Source organism: Pantherophis guttatus, chromosome 6 (assembly GCF_059756535.1).
Source record: "Pantherophis guttatus breed Tessera chromosome 6, ASM5975653v1, whole genome shotgun sequence".
Lineage (NCBI taxonomy): Eukaryota > Metazoa > Chordata > Lepidosauria > Squamata > Colubridae > Pantherophis > Pantherophis guttatus.
The window spans coordinates 2,622,539-2,642,700 of NC_142068.1; the positions used below are offsets into that span (position 1 = coordinate 2,622,539).

Genomic DNA, 20,162 nt, shown 5'->3' on the forward strand with positions numbered 1-20,162 from the left:
TCAAGGACCCCCCTCTTGGCTTTGGGGTGCCGATCTTTCACCCTGGGGGCCATTGGCATTTTCTCTCTTCTTTTTCTTCTTTTTCTTCTTGTGGTTTCCACAAATTACTTCCATCCTGCCGTGGAATGCCAGACTCTTAATGAGGAGCACAGTTGAGATATGTATGTATATATATATATCTATTTTTTCAAGAGGTGGACCAGACGCCCCTCAGCCCAATTATTGCATTCCAGGACAGGCCCAGAGGAGGTCAGCAGCCTCCTCCAGGGACGGTGGGCCAGAGGGTCGGTCACACAAGCTGGGACCATCCTGGAGTAGTTCCCATAAAATGTCTGGAATGAGACATTCCCTTTTTGCTTTCCCTTCTCCTCCTGCAAGGGGGAGGGGAGCAGGGAGCAGTTCTTTTTTTTATTATTATTATTAAAGAGTTTTACAAAAAAAAAATGTTTACAAATATTTAGGAGCCTGGATAGCTCTGCAGACTAAAAGCATTGTAATTTAACACCAGCTGTCTGCAATTAAAGTAAGTTTGAATCTCACCAGGCTCAAGGTTGATTCAGCCTTCCATCCTTTCTAAGGTAGGTAAATTGAGGACCCAGTTTGTGGGGGCAATAAGCTGACTTTGTATAAAATATACAAAAGGATGAAGGCTATTACTTAACGCATTGTAAGCCGCCCTGAGTCTCCGGAGAAGGGCGGCATATAAATCAAATTAAATTTAAAAAAAAAATTCTCCATCCCCCCCTCCCTTCCTTACCCCCCCCAACCCCCCCCGAACTTCCCAGAACAAAATACAGGGTATAACAATTAACAATCATATACTAAACTAAGCTAGCTAACTATGGATTCCTATCCCCCCCTTCACACTTTAACTCCCCTTTTACTTAACTAAATATAAGTACTCTTAATTTTTCTATTCATTCATAAACTATTTGATACTTTTTAGTCCGATATTTGTTTTGAATATAATCAATCCATCTTCTCCATTCCGATGTATATCTTTCTTGTGAATGATCTTTCAAATAAACTGAAATTTTCGCCGTTTCTGCTAAATTCGCTACTTTTAATGTCCATTCTTCAATAGTAGGCAAAATCTTCCTTCTTCCAATATTGCGCCACCAAAAGTCTAGCTGCAGTTATTAAATTTAAGATCAATTTAGTCTCTACAACCATACAATCTGTGATTATACCCAGCAAAAACAATTGTGGAGTAAACTTTATCTTCTTTTTAAGAATATTTTGGATAATCCACCATATTTTGATCCAAAATGCTTTAACTTTTTTACAAGTCCACCATATATGATAATAAGTGGCATCATCACAATCACATCCAAAGGTTGAACAGTACCAAAAAGTTGCAATAAATCTTCTTCAATAAGCGAGGTCTCTCCTGCAGCTTGTGGCTGTTTACTTTCTTTCTGTCCCTGTAATGCCAGCTCTTCTTTTCTTCTCCTCATTTCCTGAGATGGTGGGCATCCAGCCTTTAATACATTAGTATAAAAAGAGCAGGGAGCAGTTCTGAGGGGTTTCCAGCCCATGCCAGGGGACACTGCAGAGGTAGAAGAGGGGTTCAGGGTTAGAGGCCTTGAGGGGACCCCTGTGCTTGAATCTGTCCGTTGTCCTTCATCAGCTCAGCAGTTTTGGCTGGCTGGGGAATTCTGGGAGTTGAAATCCATGCGGGATGGCTGGGGAATTCTGGGAGTTGAAGTCTATGTGGGATGGCTGGGGAATTCTGGGAGTTGAAGTCTGCACGGGATGGCTAAGAAATGCTGGGAGTTGAAGTCCACATGGGATGGCTGGGGAATTCTGGGAGTTGAAGTCCATACGGGATGGCTGGGGAATTCTGGGAGTTGAAGTCCATACGGGATGGCTGGGGAATTCTGGGAGTTGGAGTCCACGCGGGATGGCTGGGGGAATCTGGGAGTTGAAATCCATGCGGGATGGCTGGGGAATTCTGGGAGTTGAAGTCCACACGGGATGGCTGGGGAATTCTGGGAGTTGGAGTCCACGCGGGATGGCTGGGGGAATCTGGGAGTTGAAATCCATGCGGGATGGCTGGGGAATTCTGGGAGTTGAGTCCATACGGGATGGTTGGAGAATGCTGGGATTTGAAGTCCACGCGGGATGACTGGGGAATTCTGGGATTTGAAGTCCACGCGGGATGACTGGGGAATTCTGGGAGTTGAAGTCCACGTGGGATGACTGGGGAATTCTGGAAGTTGAAGTCCAGCCCTCATAAAGCACATCTGGTGAGGAATTCTGGGAGCTGAAGGCCATCTATTTAGAACATGCTGGCTGGGGAATTCTGGGAATTGAAGTCCACCCATCTTAAAGCATGCTGGGTCGGGGATTCTGGGAGCTGAAGTCCATATCTCTTGCATTGTGATAGCTGAGGAACTCTGAGAGTTGAAGTCCACATATTTTAAGTAGGCGGACTGGGGGATTCTGGGAGTAGAAGATGACCACACATCTTATAACATGCTGGTGGGGAATTCTGGGAGTTGAAGTCCACCCATCTTAAAGCACGCTGGGCGAGGGATTCTGGGAGTGAAGTCCACACATGTTGGCTGGGGGGATTCTGGAAATTAGTCCACCCATCTTAAAGTAGCCAAGTTTGAGAAATATTCTTGGAGAACATCTTAACCAAAGCTGAACTTTTTCTTCTTTCCTTGCTTCTTCGTGGTTTTTCCATCACGATCTTGGGAAAGAGCTCCCACTTCCCAATATGTTCTCCATGGCAGACCCTCTATTTTAGCCCCCCAATTGGTGACAGACACCCCCACCCCCCGTCTTCTTTCTCCTGCGGCCATCCATCTTTTTCTCTAAATTACCAAGGACAGCAAGCAAGCGGCAGACTTAAAGCAGAGAGATAGCTTACCAACTTGCTCCTCCACATAAGTTCTGTGGTGGAGGGCATATTTTTCCATAAATCACGAAGGTCTCCAGAGCTGACAGCTCATTACAGCTTTCCCCTTGGCTGGGCTCCCCTTTGGGGTCAGGATGTCAACATGTTCCCTAGAGAAGATTTCCCCCCCACCCCCCGAGGAAGAGCAGCGATGGCCGAAGACGAGAAGGGAAAAAAGGAAAAAGTTTGTCTCTTAAAACAGGAAGAGACAACAGTAATATGTATGGAGTGTGTCTTTGTGTGTTTAATCCCAACTGGCCAATCAAGTATTCTATTCTACTCTGTTCCAAAATAATTTTTCCCTCTTTGGTCACCACGATATAAAAAAAAAGATATTGAGACTCTAGAAAGAGTGCAGAGAAGAGCAATAAAGATGAAACATATGAAGAACGGTTGCAGGAACCGGGTATGTCTACTTTAATGAAAAGAAGGACTAGGGGAGACATGATAGCAGCCTTCCAATATCTCAGGGGCTGCCCCAAAGAAGAGGCAGTCAAGCTATTCTCCAAAACACCTGAAGGCAGGAGAAGAAACAATGGATGGAAACTAATCAAGGAGAGAGGCAACTTAGAACTAAGGAGAAATTTCCTGACAGTGAGAACAATTAATCAGTGGAACTGCTTGCCACCAGAAGTTGTGAATACTCCAACACTGGAAATTTTTAAGATGTTGTTGGATAACCATTTGTCTGAAGTGGTGTAGGGTTTCCTGCCTAAGCAGGGGGTTGGACTAGAAGACCTCTGAGGTCCCTTCCAACTCTGTTATTCTACCTTCTACCTTCCTTTTTCGGGAGGAAAAACGAACTGTGGTTTGCTCCTTTTTCAGTTCAGGGACACCGATGTCTGGCATAGCCAAGATTCAGCACTGACCTGAAGATTGGGGGGTTTAGCCCCCATCATGGTCCAGGAAAGAAGTTAGATTGGACTCCAAACCTATGATGGTGGACCTATTATAAAACAGTAATTTTTCCTAATCTTTCTTAATTTAGCTTTACCGCTTGCATCAAAAAGGCGAAACTTAGAAGGTCTTTGCGAGTTTCCGGTGAAGACTCATGAAAGAGGCAGGGTGATTGACCAGGCCAGGCCTTCTCCAGTGAGGCCTGCTGGCTTTATGGCTGAGTGGTGTAGGAGGCTAATGCCTCCTACTAAGGCAGCATTTAACATCCAGCTGCCTGCAATTACTGCGAGTTCAATTCTCACCAGGCTCAAGGTTGACTCAGCCTTTCTAAGGTGGGTAAAATGAGGACCCGGATTGTGGGGGCAATAAGCTGACTTTGTATAAATATACAAAAGTATGAAGGCTGTTGCTTAACGCATTGTAAGCCGCCCTGAGTCTCCGGAGAAGGGCGGCATATAAAAATAAATAAAAATAAATAAAATAATAAATAAAATAAATAAAATCTCACCCAACCAAGACGGGCCGCGTCAAGATATTGCAAGCATGTCCTGATTTTTGCATCCCAGTTCTCTGACCACTGAGCCATTTGTCGAAATAATGAGGAATCTGGATGGGCAGAAGGACTGCTGGGTGCAAGAGCTAGCCAATTGGAGTGGGGGAGGAGGAGGAAGAGGAGGAGGTGATGAAGGACTGTGCCATCCTAGGTGCTCTTTGACCTTGGTTGTTTTCTTGCAAACGTTTCATGACCCAGCTAGGTAACATCATCAGTGCTAGAAGGGAGAGGGGTTTGTGGAGAGGAGGAGGAAAAATGTGGGGTCGTTGGTGCTCTCTAGCTGGGTGGTTTTCTTGCAGACGTTTAATGACCCAACTAGGTAATATCATCAGTGCTGGAAGGGAGGAGGAGGAGGAGGAAGCATGGCCTTCTATTTTCCTCCCAGCAGTGCTGGATAAAGAGAAAATGAGTCCAATTTGGAAGGAAACCAATCTGTCTTGGAAGGAATCCAGAAGGCTGGCCTGGGATGGTACCCACTAAATTAGCCCTTTGCTCTCTCCGCTCATATTCATTTAATGGCTTATTAGCCAGTGGGTGGGACAGGGCAGGGACTAGCCCAATTTCACAATCACTGCAATCTTTGCTGCGTAAATTCAGGTCCAGTGACAGTTCCCGTGGAGTTTTGTTTTGTTTTGTGGGTATTTCACAGAGGCTTCGGCGTCCAACCTTGGCATGAATTTCTGCCAGTTTCCTATCATTCGTCCTCGCTGCGGTAAGAGAGGGGCGGAGCCAATTTGGAGAGATTCCTGGGATCTTCTGGTGTGGTTTTCCTGGTGATGCTAAGCAATGATTTGAGGTTGCCTTCTTGGCCGGATCCCACCTTAACTTAAAGCCCTGGCATTTTCCTTTTTTTATTTTTATTTTTTATTTTTAACAATATTATTTTATTCAAAAGGTTTAAAAGCCCTGGCATTTCTGAGTGGTCTCCCATCCACTCTGCTTATTTTCTTTCTTTTCTTTCTCTTTCTTTCTTTCTTTCTTTCTTTCTTTCTTTTTTTTTTCTTTAATTTATATGCCACCCTTCTCCGGAGACTCAGGGCGGCTTACAATGCGTTAAGCAATAGCCTTCATACTTTTGTATATTTATGCAAAGTCAGCTTATTGCCCCCACAATCCGGGTCCTCATTTTACCTACCTTTGAAAGGATGGAAGGCTGAGTCAACCTTGAGCCTGGTGAGATTTGAACTTGCAGTAATTGCAAGCAGCAGATGTTAATAACAGTGCTTAGTCCACTGTACTACAGGCTTTTCTTTCTTTCTTTCTTTCTTTCTTTCTTTCTTTTTCTTAAAAAAAGCACCTTTTAATTATTTATTTATTTATTTATTTTAGAGAGCCTGTAAAACACAAATGAAAAGGAAAATCATAGGAAAAGGGAGAAAGAAAAGAAAAAAGAAAGGAAAAGCAGGGAGAAACCAAAGTGTGGATTTCCAATTTTTTTTTTTTTTTCAGCATGGTAAAACACCAAGTACAGGTCGTCCTCAACTTATGACCAACACAGAGGCCAACATTTCCATTGCTAAGCACGACGGTTGTTGTTAAATGAGTTTTGCCCCATTTGATGACTTTTCTTGCCACCCTTGTTAAGTGAATCACTGAAGTGATTGAGTTAGTCACAGGGTTGTTAAGTGAATCAGAAGGTCGCAAAAGAGGATCATCACATGATCCTGGGATACTGCAAGCGTCATAAATATGAGTCAGTTGCCAAGCGCGTGGATTTTGTTCATGTGACTGTGGGGGAAATGTGGCAACGGTCATAAGTGTGAAAAAGGGTCAAAAAGTCACTTTTTTCAGTGCTGTTGAAACTTTGAACGGTCACTGAGCAAATGTTGGTAATTTGAGGATGACCTGTAGAGTTAAGATTGTCTTAAATCGAAATTTCTCAAACAACCAACTAGTTTAATCAGCAAAACCCCAAATCAAAAATTTAGGGTTTTTTTTCTTTCTCAAGCAATAAGATCTTTGCATAAGGACAAAGGTTTCTGCAGGATAAAGTCAAAAGAGTCAAGATGGCGGCCATATCCATGCGATGAAAGCTCCACCCCCTTTTTTTATGCAAATGCATATTACATTTAATAATCATTTTAAAATGCAAATTAAAAATAGCAGAGGTTCAATTCAATGTCAATTGCATATAAAGAAAATTTGTATAAGATGTTTTACAGGTGGCATCTACCCCCGACGAGAATAGCCAGAATGTTTAAGAATAAATCCAAAAAACGTTGGAAATGTCATCAGATACCGGGTTCATATTACCATATGTGGTGGACATGTGCAGAAGCCAAAAGATACTGGACTAAAATCCACACGTGGTTGGAAAAAATGACAAAAAAACACATAGATTTTAAACCAGAGATTTTTTTATTGGGGATTGTACCTGAAATATATAATAGAGAATTGAGATATCTGATTGTGAATGTATTAACAGCAGCAAGGATTGTGTTTGCTAAAAATTGGAAAAATGAGAAAATACCAATGCAGGATTAAGTTATTAAGAAAATCATGGAATGTGCTGAAATGAGTAAATTGACATTTGAAATTAGAGAACAAGAAGACAAACAATACTATAAAATATGGGACCTATTTTTATCAATGGTTAGATTAAAAAATATGGAATTGAAATATGGTAGAGATCTTCACAATACAAGAATTGTAGAACGATGTGAAATATAACATAAAGAGGTATTATTTACTGGATAGATTCAGGAGGATGAAATGAATGTTGTAATAAAAATTAACTCAAATCTTAGAATATTTTAAATAATAATGAGAGAAGAAATAGCCATAGTCAAATAAATGATTAATGAGGATAATAATATATAGATATTAATTAGGTCAATGATATTAGAATTTAGGTAAACTATAAATTGTAAGCTATGAATTTGGTGAATGATGCACAAAAGATTGTAACCAGCTGACACATTGTTTGCAATTGAAGATGGTTTTATGTATGTTTGTTTAAAAATAAATAAAATTTGTTAAAAGAAAAATAGCAGAGGTTCAATTAGGGTCTCCTGCCTGAGCAGGGGGTTTGTCTAGAAGACCTCCAAGGTCCCTTCCCTATGAATCTACATTCTATGTTCTTTAATGCCATCTCTGACTCTTGGGTCCATATCCTACAGACACGCCTGCAAAGGGTTGTTTCACATTTCAAAGCAGAACATGCAGAAAAGCATGACAGGCAAACAAAATCATATAAAATAAATATAGATTGAAGGATTGATTGAAACCAGCTGGGCTGGCCCTATTTGAGTGTGCTGTCTGGAAAAAAAAATAATAATAATGTCAGTCTTTCCAAATTTTCCACTCCCAAAACCAAATAGATCAAAAGGAAAAGGGGGGAAAAATATAGTGGAAAATATAGATTATAGTCTTTGTAACCTCCATTCCTGCCTTTCCGGCACATGGCAGAAAACGTTCGGGCTATTGGCCAAGCATTTCGGAAGAATAATTTGGGGTTCCAACTCGATCCGGGGTTGCATGAGAATAAATAAAAATGAGATCCAGACAGTTGTGAGGAAAGAAGAAATATTTATTCCTAAAAGCAAAGCAGTTTGTTGTAGAGAAATGGGGTACAGTGGCAAACTTTTATAGGGGGAGCTTGTCCATGGTGTAGAAGTGTCTATATGCTGAGGGGCATGTGTGTGTGTCTCTGTGTGTGTGTATTTTGTTGTGAACATATAGTTCGGCTGGGAGAGGTAATTTAATTAACACTATTGTGTTTGCAGACCTTATCCTTTGATATGTGGATTGAGTCTGGGTAACTTATTTGGGGCTTTGAGGAATTTTGCTCATTTGAATGCGGGCGCCTTCATGAGGCAATCTGCACTCTGATTGGTTGCTGGGTGTAAAAAGGGTGTTTCCCTTTTTTCCCTCCTTTTTCTTCTGCGTGCTTTGTAGGCTGTTAAGATTTACCTCACAATGATTTTACCTCACAATGATTTACCTCACGACAATCTTGTCTCTATATTTATTTATATAAAACTACAAATTTGTGTCAGTGTCTCTGACTTCATTTGGGCACCGGCTGTGCAATTCCATGACAGGAACTCTCATCACTAAGCGAGGCGAGAGTTCAGTGAATGATGCCCAATTTTATGACTTTCACCCCCAATGTCATTAAGCGAAGCCCATGGTTGTTAAATGAATCTGGCTTTCCCCATTGACTTTGCGAGTCGGAGACTGGCTGGGAAAGTCATAAATGGGGATCATGTGGTCCCAGGAGGCTGGTTGCCAAGTGCCCGAATTTGGACCATGTAACCATGGGGATGCTGCAATAGTCATAAGTATGAAACACGGTCATAAGTCACTTTTTTCAGTGGCAAGGTAACTGTGAATGGTCATTAAATGAATGGTTCTAAGTCGAGGACTACCTGTATTTGATTTTTCATTGGGTTAGAAGCTAGAATGTGGGTCCCAGGTATCCCACCTCCCAGCAGAATGGCCTCAGGCAGCTTCTGGGTATGGAGGGGAAGAGATGAAGGGAAGGGAAGAGGAAAGGAAAGAGGAAGGAAAGGAAAGGATGGATGAAGAGGAAAGGAAAAAGGAAAGGTTGGATGAAGTGGAAAGGAAAAAGGAAAGGATGGATGAAGAGGAAAGGGAAGGATGAGGAGGAAAGGAAAGAGGAAGGAAAGGATGGATGAGGAAAGGAAAGGAGAGATGAAGAAGAAAGGAAAGGAAAGAGGAAGGAGAGGAAAGGAAAGGAAAGAGGAAGGAATGGATGAAGAGGAAAGAAAAGAGAAAGGGAAGGAGGGATGACGAGGAAAGGAAAGGAAAGAGGAAGGAAAGGAAAGGATGAGGAGGAAAGGAAAGAGGAAGGAAAGGAGGGATGAGGAAAGGAAAGGAGGGATGAAGAGGAAAGGAAAGGAAAAAGGAAGGAAAGGAAAAGAAAGGAAAAAGGAAGGAAAGAAGGGATGAAGAGGAAAGGAAAGGAAAGAGGAAGGAATGGATGGTTGAGGAAAGGAAAGGAAAGGAGGGATGAAGAGGAAAGGGGAGGATGAGGAGGAAAGAAAAGGAAAGAGGAAGGAAAGGATGGATGAGGAAAGGAAAGGAGAGATGAAGAAGAAAGGAAAGGAAAGAGGAAGGAGTGGAGAGGAAAGGAAAGGAAAGAGGAAGGAATGGATGAAGAGGAAAGAAAAGAGAAAGGGAAGGAGGGATGAGGAGGAAAGGAAAGGAAAGAGGAAGGAAAGGAAAGGAGGGATGAAGAGGAAAGGAAAAAGGAAAGGATGGGTGAAGAGGAAAGGAAAGGGAAGGATGAGGAGGAAAGGAAAGGAAAGAGGAAGGAAAGGAGGGATGAGGAAAGGAAAGGAGGGATGAAGAGGAAAGGAAAGGAAAAAGGAAGGAAAGGAAAGGAAAAAGGAAGGAAAGGAAAGAAGGGATGAAGAGGAAAGGAAAGGAAAGAGGAAGGAATGGATGGTTGAGGAAAGGAAAGGAAAGAGGAAGGAAATGAGGGATGAAGAGGAAAGGAAAAAGGAAAGGAAAGGAGGGATGAAGAGGAAAGGAAAAAGGAAAGGAAAGGAGGGATGAAGAGGAAAGGAAAGAGGAAAGAAAGGAAAGGAGGGATGAAGAGGAAGGAAAGGGAAGAAAAGGAGGAAGGGGAGGGAGAGGGAAAGAAAGAAGGAAGGAAAGGAAAGGAAAGAAGGAGAAGTCAGAGGAAGGGGGCCTTTTGCAAAAATGAAAACATTTGAGTTGACCCAACATAATGGGGGGGTGGGGTGGGGGGGCGAGGGGTTTTAGTGGAAAAGTGAAAGCTCTTCAGCCTCAAATCAAAAACAGGTGGCTCAGCCATGTTTCTCAACCTTGGCAGCTCCGCCCGATCTATGGACTTCAACTCCCAGAATTCCCCAGCCAGCCTGTGAGAGAGGCTCTCCCCCCCCCCATTCACCCATCTGGGGGCTGTGGGGTGGGAATCGAAGGGAACTGCCAGCTGCGGTGGCACCATGGAGGGAGAGAGAACAAAGAACGGCTGAAGAAACAGCAGGGTGGCAGTGCCAGGAATAAGCCCAACGCCCAGGGGCAGAACTTTTGTGAGAAACAAAAAAACAACAACCTCTTTTCAAAATGTAAAACACACACACACACACACAGAGACACACACACACAAACAGTGTCACTCACTGCATAAACTCCATCCCAGCAAAAATTAGCTTCCTGCAAACAGGAAGCTCCTAACATGTTTGTTGCCTGCCTGTAAATCTACCCCAGCCAAGAAACCGGCAGTCCTCGTCTTACGACCACAACGGGCCCCCCCCAAATTTCTCTGGTTAAGGGACACGTGTTAAGCGAGCTTTGCCACTGTTTTTTGATCCTATTTGCAGCAGTTGTTAAACGAATCACGGCAGAGGTTAAGTTAGGAACATGGTTGTTAAGTGAATCTGGGTTTTTTTTCTTGTTAGAAGGTAGCAAAAGGGGATCCACGTGATTTCCCCCAGGACACTGCGACGGTCATAAATATGAGTCAATTGCCAACCATCTGAATTCTGATCACGTGACTGGGAAATACTGCCATGGTCGTAAGTATGAAAAACTTTTTTTTCAGTGCCGTTTGTAAGTTGGAACAGTCACTAAACGAATGATTGTAAATCAAGGACTGCCTGTATATTCTCCTGTCCCCAGGGTCACTTGAGCCTGGCATTCAGCATGAAAAAAAAGATGGAAATTCTACCTGGACAGTATATGTCAGTGATGGCTAACCTTTTTGCCGTCATGTACCAAAAGCAGAGGAGCGCGGGGTGGGGTGTCGTGCGCACGAGTGCCCACACCCATAATTCAATGCAACCCCGCCCCACCCCTTGCGCATGTGCGCGCAACCCCACGCACTCCCCCCGCTTTTGGCACACAATGGCAAAAAGGTTACTGGTGGGCTCGGTAGCCCTGTTTTTCGCCCTCCCCAGGCTCCAGAGCCTTTCTTGGAGGCTTTCTTGGAGCCTGGGGAGGGTGAAAACTGCCTCCCCAACCCCTCCCGAGGCCCTCCGGAGGCTGGAAACAGCCCGTTTCCCAACTTCCGGTGGGCCCGGAAGGCCCGAAAATCAGCTGGCCGATGCGTGCTGGAGCTGAGCTAGGGCAACATTTGCATGCCCACAGATATGGCTCCGCACGCCACCTGTGGCACGCGTGCCATAGGTTCGCCATCACAGGTATATGTCATTGAGGAAGCTGGAGAAAATTTGGTTTAAAAGCAATTTTTGGATAGTCTCTTCTGAGTGTCCACGGCAGGGATAAAATGCTCCTGGTTCGGACCGGCTCGGGCGAGTAGGTAGCGATGGCTGCGGGCAGTTCAGAGAACCTGTAGCAAAAATCCCTGCCCCCGTACCCCATGCCCAGCTGAGCCGCGCGATCATCAGATTTTTTTCCTTTAAATGGCTCTGACGAGCCAAGCTCTGACAATCCCAGCTGAGTTGCCTGCTAACCGCTAGCAAAAATCCCTCCCCCCACCCCAGCCTCCAGCTTGCTTACCTTACCTGCTGGTCGCAATGCCTGCCTTGCTTCGCTTGCTGTAATCCCTGCAATCCATTGCATCAGCAAGCAACTGAATCTCCCTGCCTGCAATCAAGCTCATCGGTGAGCAGCTCTATCTGCCTGCCTTCCTGCCTGCCTTGTACCTTCTTATTGCAAGGGTCTCCAACCTTGGCAACTTTAAGACTTGTGGACTTCAACTCCCAGCAAAGCTGGCTGAGGAATTCTGGGAGTTGTAGTCCACAAGTCTTAAAGTTGCCAAGGTTGGAGACCCCTGTTCTATTGGATAAGTTTTTCCTCCCTTTGGGAGCTTTAAAAAAAATAGTTAATTGGGGTTGTGACTTGGCCATGCCCACCCAGTCACCTTACCACCAAGCCCCGCCCACTAATTAAGCCATGCCCACTTTAGATTTAGATTTCACCCCTGGTCCACGGCTTGCTGTGAACGTGGACGCAGCCTTAATGAGGGAAACCCCTGGGAATTTCTCCAGAACTGCTTCTCAAAATGAGTTGACCTGAGCTGGCTGAGCTGATCTCTTTTCCTCAGGAGGAAAATTAAGTCCTTCAATCTCTCCCGCTGGAATCTTTTAAATGTCTGCTAATTGCAGGGAAGGCAGATAAATGGAGCTACTTTATATCGCCCGGAGGCAGGAAGAGAACCTGGAGTATTTCCATAAAGTTTTATTGCGGTTTTTTTACAGACAGCGTAAAAAGCAAAGCAAAAAAACAAACCAAAAAAAAAAGGCAGAAAAGGAAGGAGGAAGGGAGGGAGGGAGGAAGTGTTGGAAGAAATATCCATCTGGGTTCAGTTCCAACATGGAGGCTGATTGGAAAGATGGTTTAATGGTGGACAGGAATAGGACCACATGGTTTGAAGTCCTGGGTAGCTGACCACATGGAGTAGAGAGTGAGATGTATGTATACCCTCTCTTGGGCTTTGAACTTGCTTTCTGTTCCTGTGGAAAGAAATCTATTCTGATTGGTTGTCAGACCCCTAGGGGGCCATGCAGGGGTAACTTTGTAGGTTGCTTGAGTCCCAGGCTTGGTTGAATCTTGCTGGGTGATGCAAACTTCCTAGGTGCCATGTGGTGAGATGGGTAGAGGGCTAATCCTATTATGTCCTGAGGGTGAAGATCTTTTGTCTTGTAGATAGGTTGGCACCAGTTTTTCTGGGCCTATTAGCAAAGGTGGGGGCTGCTTTCCAAGACCAGGTTTCTCCTTTTCTCATCCAGGGAGGTATAATATTCTGCCTTTTTAATATTTCCTAGAATATTTTATTCTTCTAGGACAGAGGTCTTCAAACTTGGCAGCTTTAAGACTTGTGGACTTCAACTCCCAGAATTCTCCAGCCAGCATAGCTGTTGTTGAAGTCCACAAGTCTTAAAGCTGCCAAGTTTAGGGACCTCTGTTCTAGGAGATGGATGGGTGCTAAATTCCTACAGAAGGGAGGGAGGGAAGGGTAGGAAGGAGGGAGAAGGGAGGGAGAAAGGAAGGAGGGAGGGAGGGAAGGAAGGAAGGAAGGAAGGAAGGAAGGAAGGAAGGAAGGAAGGAAGGAAAAGGAAGGAAAGGAAAGGAAAGGAAAGGAAAGGAAAGGAAAGGAAAGGAAAGGAAAGGAAAGGAGGGGGGAGGGAGGGAGAAAGGGAAGGAAGAAAGGAAGGAGAAGGGAGGGAGGGAGGAAGGAAAAAGAAAGGAGGAGGAACGGAAAGAAAGGAGGAGGAAGGGGGGAAGGAAGAAAGGAAGAAGAGAGGGATGAAGGAAAGAAAAGAAAAGAGGGAGTAGGAAGAAGAGGAGGGAGAGAGGGAGAAGAGAGGGATGGAGGAAAGAAAAGAAAAGAGGGAGTAGGAAGAAGAGGAGGGAGGGAGAAGAGAGGGATGGAGGAAAGAAAAGGAAAGAGGGAGAAGGGAAGGAAGGAAGGAAGAAGAGAGGGATGAAGGGAAGGAAAGAAAAGAGGGAGTAGGAAGAAAGGGAGGGAGGGAGAGAGGGAAAAGAGAGGGATGGAGGAAAGAAAAGGAAAGAGGGAGAAGGGAAGGAAGGAAGGAAGAAGAGAGGGATGAAGGAAAGAAAAAAAGAGGGAGTAGGAAGAAGGGGCGGGAGGGAGAGAGGGAAAAGAGAGGGATGGAGGAAAGAAAAGGAAAGAGGGAGAAGGGAAGGAAGGAAGGAAGAAGAGAGGGATTGAGGAAAGAAAAGAAAAGAGGGAGGAGGAAGAAGAGGAAGGAGGGAGAGAGGGAGAAGAGAGGGATGGAGGAAAGAAAAGGAAAGAGGGAGAAGGGAAGGAAGGAAGGAAGAAGAGAGGGATGAAGGAAAGAAAAGAAAAGAGGGAGTAGGAAGAAGAGGAGGGAGGGAGGGAGAAGAGAGGGATGGAGGAAAGAAAAGGAAAGAGGGAGAAAGGAAGGAAGGAAGAAGAGAGGGATGAAGGAAAGAAAAGAAAAGAGGGAGTAGGAAGAAGAGGAGGGAGGGAGGGAGAAGAGAGGGATGGAGGAAAGAAAAGGAAAGAGGGAGAAAGGAAGGAAGGAAGGAAGAAGAGAGGGATGAAGGAAAGAAAAGAAAAGAGGGAGTAGGAAGAAGAGGGAGGGAGAGAGGGAGAAGAGAGGGATGGAGGAAAGAAAAGGAAAGAGGGAGAAGGGAAAGAATGAAGGAAGGAAGAAGAGAGGGATTGAGGAAAGAAAAGGGAGAAGGAAGGAAGGCAGGCAGGAAGGAAGGAAGGAAGATTCCAATTTCCTTTTGCAATTGCAATTATAAGTGCAATTACAATCTTATCTTCTACTCTATGATAAAAAATGCATTAAGGTGATGCCGACAGCATTTTGCCTGAGCTTTGATTTGGAAAAGGAAGACAACAATTACGTAAACTTTTGAGTGGTTCCATGACTTCTCTCATTGGCATCTGATACCATCACACGCTTCTTGTGGCAAAGTGGAAATGAAAAAAAAAGGGGGGGGCTGGCTTAATTTAAATTAGGGCAGGATGGAGCCGGGTGCCTTGGAAGCCCCCCAGCTTGGCGTAGCTCCAAATGGGAGGGGTGGCTGGCCCCTTCTTCCAGGGAAAATGAAAAGCTGGTCTCCAGCGTGACCACATGTTGTCAAACCAGGTTGCTGTTAGGCTGACCAGGGAAGGAAGGGAGGAACGGGTCCTTTCGGGGAAACAGGGGGCACCCCCAGGCAGGATTGACTAATTACCTGGGTTTGTTCTGAGCGTTTGGAGAAGCTGGCAAAAACTGGGGAATGAAAGTTACATGGGAAGGGAGGGAAGGCAGATTAATGAAGACCAGCATTTGTCAATCTTGGCAATTTGAAGATGGGTGGGCTTCAACTCCCAGAATTCCCCTGGTTTGTTCAGCTGGTTTGGTGTGGGTTTTTTTTTTTTCTTTACTCCTTCCTTCCTTCCTTCCTCTCCTCCTTTTCTTTCTTTCTTTCTTTCTTTCTTTCTTTCTTTCTTTCTTTCTTTCGTTTCAACACCCATCTCACTTATCCAAAGTGTCTCTGGGTGGCTTAGAATGCCACAAAAGCATCAATAATCTTTTTATCTTTCTTCTTTCCTTCCTTCTTTCCTTCCCCTCTTCCTTTTTCCTTCCCCTCTTTCTTTTTCTTTCTTTCTTTCTTCCCTCCTTCTTTCCTTCTTTCTTTCTTCTTTCTTCCTTTTTACTTCCCTCCCTTTTTTCTTTCTTTCTTTCTCTTTCTCTTTCTTTCTTTCCTTCCTTCCTTCTCTTCCTCCCTCCCTTCTCTCTCTCTCCTTTATTTATTTATTTATTTCCTTCCTTCCTCTCCTCCCTCCCTCCCTTTCTTTCTTTCTTTCTTTCTTTCTTTCTTTCTTTCTTTCTTTCTTTCTTTCCTTCTTTTGTTTCAACACCCATCTCACTTATCCAAAGTTTCTCTGGGCGGCATAGAATGCCACAAAAGCATCAATATAAGAGCATTAAAATTAACAACAGTTAACTTTGTCTGAAATTGTCTTTTTGTCTTTCTTCTTTCCTTCCTTCCTTCCTTCCCCTTTCTTTTTCCTTCCCCTCTTTCTTTTTCTTTTTCTCTTTCTTTCTTTCTTCCCTCCTTCCTTCCTTCTTACTTCCTTCCTTTTTACTTCCCTCCCTTTCTTTCTTTCTTTCTTTCTTTCTTTCTCTTTTTCTTTCTTTCCTTCCTTCCTTCTCTTCCTCCCTCTTTCCTCTTCCTCCCTCCCTCCCTCCCTCCCTTCTCTCTCTCTCTCTCTTTCCTTTATTTATTTATTTATTTATTTATTTCCTTCCTTCCTTCCTTCTTTCCTGACTTCCACTCCTGCCTGGATGCACCCATCAAGTTTGAACAAAACATCCTCACTGCTTCCAAATCCTGCCCAGACTTTCAGTCGTAGCTGGGACTGGGAGAAATATAATTTCCTCACCAGGCCCCCAGAAACGTTGAGAAAAGTATACTCTTCGTGGCGTGTGATTTCCACATGCAGGCTTCGCGAAAGGACGTTGCGGTGCCATGCTTCAGGATCTGATTAGCTTTCTTAATATGATGTTGCAGGCGGAGCGAGTCCACGATCCAGCTGCCTGCAGGAATCTCACTCAAAGCCCAACTGGTAATTCAGCTTTTCCTTGGAGGCATCCAGGAAGGGCTGCCTGCCAGTTTTCCATTCGGTTCCACTGCCAAAAAAAACTCTTAGGAACTTTTTTTAATGCCCCATTTCATATTAACAGAGTTGGAAGGGACCTTGTAGGTCATCTAGTCCAACCCCCTGCCCAAGCAGGAGACACTACACCAATTCTCATAGATGGCAGTCCAGTTCCTTCTTGAAAGCCTCCAGGGATGGAGCTCCCACAACTTCCGAAGGCAACTTCTCTGTTCCATGGGTTGATTGTTCTCACGGTCAGGAAATTCCTCCTTATTTCTAAGTTGAATCTCTCCTTGGTCAGTTTCCATCCATTATTCCTTGTCTGGCCTTCAAACCTGGAATTAGGAAGAAATTTCCTGACAATTAGAACAATTAGCCAGTGGAACAACTTGCCACCAGACGTTGTGAATGATCCAACACTGGAAGTTTTTAAGAAGAAATTGAACAGCCATTTGTCTGAAATGGTCTCAGGCAGCCGGTTCTATCGGCTCGGGCAAACCGGTAGCGCCGATGGTGGGAGGCTCCGCCCACCTGCCCGGATGTCATCACATCCCGTTTTTGACCCTCTGCACATGTGCAGAAGGCTCTGTGTATGCGTGGAGGAGGCGCGTGCGTTCGCTCACATCTGCGAGCCGGTAGCGAAGGTAAATGAATTTCACCCCTGGTACAGGGTTTCCTGCTTGAGAAGGGGGTTGGACTAGAAGACCTTCAGAGTCCCTCCCATCGCTGTCATTCTGTTATTCCCATCAGAGAAATGAGGGACATCTTTAAATTCTTTTTTTTAAAAATTATTTTATTTAATTAAAACAGTCAATATCACCATCTCTGCTCACTCCCTTTTTTTTTTCAAAAAAGTTTATTTTTATTTCTCATAAACACATTTCCATGTACAATCATTTATCCATCATTTTTCATTCATCTTATCTTTTAACTTTCATTTTTCATTTTTACTTTTTCGGGGCTGCTCTTTTACCATTTACCTTTACTCCAACCTTTTTTTCTCCTCCTCCCCTTCTCTTCCTTCCTCTATCTCCTCCTACTTCCTTTGTTCTTCCTCTCCTTCTCTTTCTTACTTCAACTTCCTTTTCCCCCACTCCTCTCTTCTTCCCCGCTTCTAACCTTTTCTTCTACTCCTCTTTCCCCTCCTTTTTCTTCCTCTCCTTTTCCCTTTCTTCTCTCTTTCCTTCTCTTTTCCTCTCTTCTCTCTTCCTCTCTCTCTACTCTTTCCCCTTCCTTTTCTTCCTCTCCTTTTCCCTTTTTTTCTTTCTCTCCCTCTCCCCTCCTCTCTTCTCCCTTCCTCTCTCTCAACTCCTTCCCCTCCCTTTTCTTCCTCTCCTTTTCCCTTTCTTCTTTCTCCTCTCCTTTCGTCTCCCTTCCTCTCTCTCTACTCTTTCCCCTCTCTCTTGTTGTTTCCCTTTTCAGTTCAATCTAAAGTGGTATTCGATCAGCTGCTCGGCGGCTGGATATCTTTAAATTCAAGGTCCTGAAATCAATACAGTACTATGTACAAATAAAATTTACAAATTTTCTGGGTTAAGCTGCCACTGTGTCAAAAGAGACGGAAGCCAATAGCTTTGCAGTTCTTCAAATGCGGCAGGAAATGCATTACAGAAATAATAATTTTTGAAATTCTAACCATTTTCAATATACAGGGAGTGCTTGACTTCGTTTAGTGACATTTCAAAGTTACAGTGGCACGGGAAAATGTGACTTATGACGGTTTTGTCCAGACTGAAGAACGCGGCTTACGAAATTGTGCAAACTCTAAATTTACCGAGTTTAAACTTCAAGATATGATGCTAACCCAGAAATTGGATTCAGGATGAGTGGACAAGGTTTCAGTTCTCCCCTGCGGAGTACTGAGAGTCCTCGACTTACAAGCATTCACTTAGTGACCGTTCGAAGTGACTTATGAGAAAGTGACTTATGATCGTTTTTCACACTTACGACCGTTGCACTATCCCTGTGGTCATGTGATCAAAATTCAGACGCTTGGCAACCGATTCATACTTATGACAGTTGCAGTATCCCAGGGTTACGTGAGTCCCCCTTTTGCAATCTCATGACAAGCAAAGACATTGGGGAAGCCAGATTCACTTAGCGACCGTGTTACTAGCTTAACAACTGCTGCGATTCACTTAACAACGGTGGCAAAAAATGGTTGTAAAATGGGGCAAGGCTCACTGAATGACTGTCTCACTTAGCAACAAAAACATTGGGCTCAGTTGTGGCTGTATAAGTCGAGGATTGCCTGTAATTCTTCAGAAGTGGACTAGCAGGCAAAGATCATCCTGTTTTCTCTGCATTTTCTTTGGATGTCCAACAGGTCGAGTCAGAGGATCAAGTCTTGGCGACTTTCTGTGGGAAAGAGGACCGAGATCCGGAACAGACCCCTGGACGAGAGCCGATCACGTCTCCGGGATCACATCTGAGCCTGACTTTCCGATCCGACTTTTCCAACGAGGAACGGTTCACGGGGTTTGATGCCCATTACGCCGCTGTGGGTGAGTTTGGATATCTCGGTTGGTTCCTTCGCCCATCTGGACAGGCCAACACTGGAACTCAGAACAAGGAGAAAGGAGAAATCCTTGGGTGGAGGACTGGACTAGATGACCTTCAAGGTTCCTTCCAACTCTGTTATTCTGTTAAAGTCACCTCAGGGCATCCTAGGATGGTCCAGAGTTGACCTAAAAGTGGCCACTTTGGAAAAGCGAGTGAGAAATTCTAGAAGTCATATCCAGGTAGTCCTCAAGTTATGACCGTAATGGAGTCTGTTGTTCATTATTTATTTATTAGATTTTTTTTATCCTGTCTTTATTATTATAAGGTTGATTCAGCCTTCCATCCTTCCGAGGTCGGTAAAATGAGGATCCGGATTGTTGGGGGCAATAGGCTGAATCTGTAAACTGCTTAGAGAGGGCTGTAAAAACACTATGAAGCGGTATATAAGTCTAAATGCTATTGCTATTATTATGTGTTTTATAGGAACTCAAAGCAGTGAATATACATAATATTCCTTCCTCCTATTTTCCCTGTAACAACAACCCTCTGAGGTGTCTTGGGCTGAGAGAGAGAGAGAAGGGCTGGCTCAAAATCATCCAGCCAGCCTTCATGCCTAAGCAGGACTAGAAATCCCTGTCTCCTGGTGATTGGCCCAAAGTCACCCAGTTGGGTCTCATGCCTAAGGCCGGACTAGAACTCACCGTCTCCTGGTGATTGGCCCAAAATCACCCAGCCAGCTTTCATGCCTAAGGCAGGACTAGAACTCACCGTCTCCTGGTGATTGGCCCAAAATCACCCAGTCAGCTTTCATGCCTAAGCAGGACTAGAACTCCCTGTCTCCTGGTGATTGGCCCAAAATCACCCAGCTGGCTTTCATGCCTAAGGCGGGACTAGAACTCACAGTCTCCTGGTGATTGGCTCAAAATCACCCAGCCGGCTTTCATGCCTAAGGCGGGACTATTTTTTTATTTTTTTTATTTATTAGATTTCTATACCGCCCTACTCCCGAAGGACTCAGGGCGGTGCACAGCCAAACAATAAAAACACATACAATACAAAATTTAAAAAATAGAATAAAATCAAATTAAATAATTTTGGCCCCGACAGATTTAAAACCCCAAACTTTTAAAACCAATTTAAAATTGAATATATAAATACTAAAAAATATTTAAAATTTTAAAAAATCTTTTATAAAAGAGGGGGAAAATTAGGCCAGGCCGGCCTGGTGAAATAGTAAGGTCTTTAAGGCGCGGCGGAAGGTGCGC

General features: G+C 44.1%; 1 protein-coding gene across 2 annotated transcripts in view; it reads left to right on the top strand.

The window, feature by feature from the left end:
* The window catches only part of MASP1 (MBL associated serine protease 1), a 98,329-nt gene that overhangs the window by 20,745 nt on the left and 57,422 nt on the right, over positions 1 to 20,162 (top strand). For both annotated transcript variants that reach the window (XM_087872390.1, XM_087872391.1), the window contains exon 3: positions 18,722 to 18,899. In XM_087872390.1, coding sequence (XP_087728516.1) covers positions 18,722 to 18,899 — 178 coding nt within the window. The remainder of the gene's footprint in view (positions 1 to 18,721; positions 18,900 to 20,162) is intronic.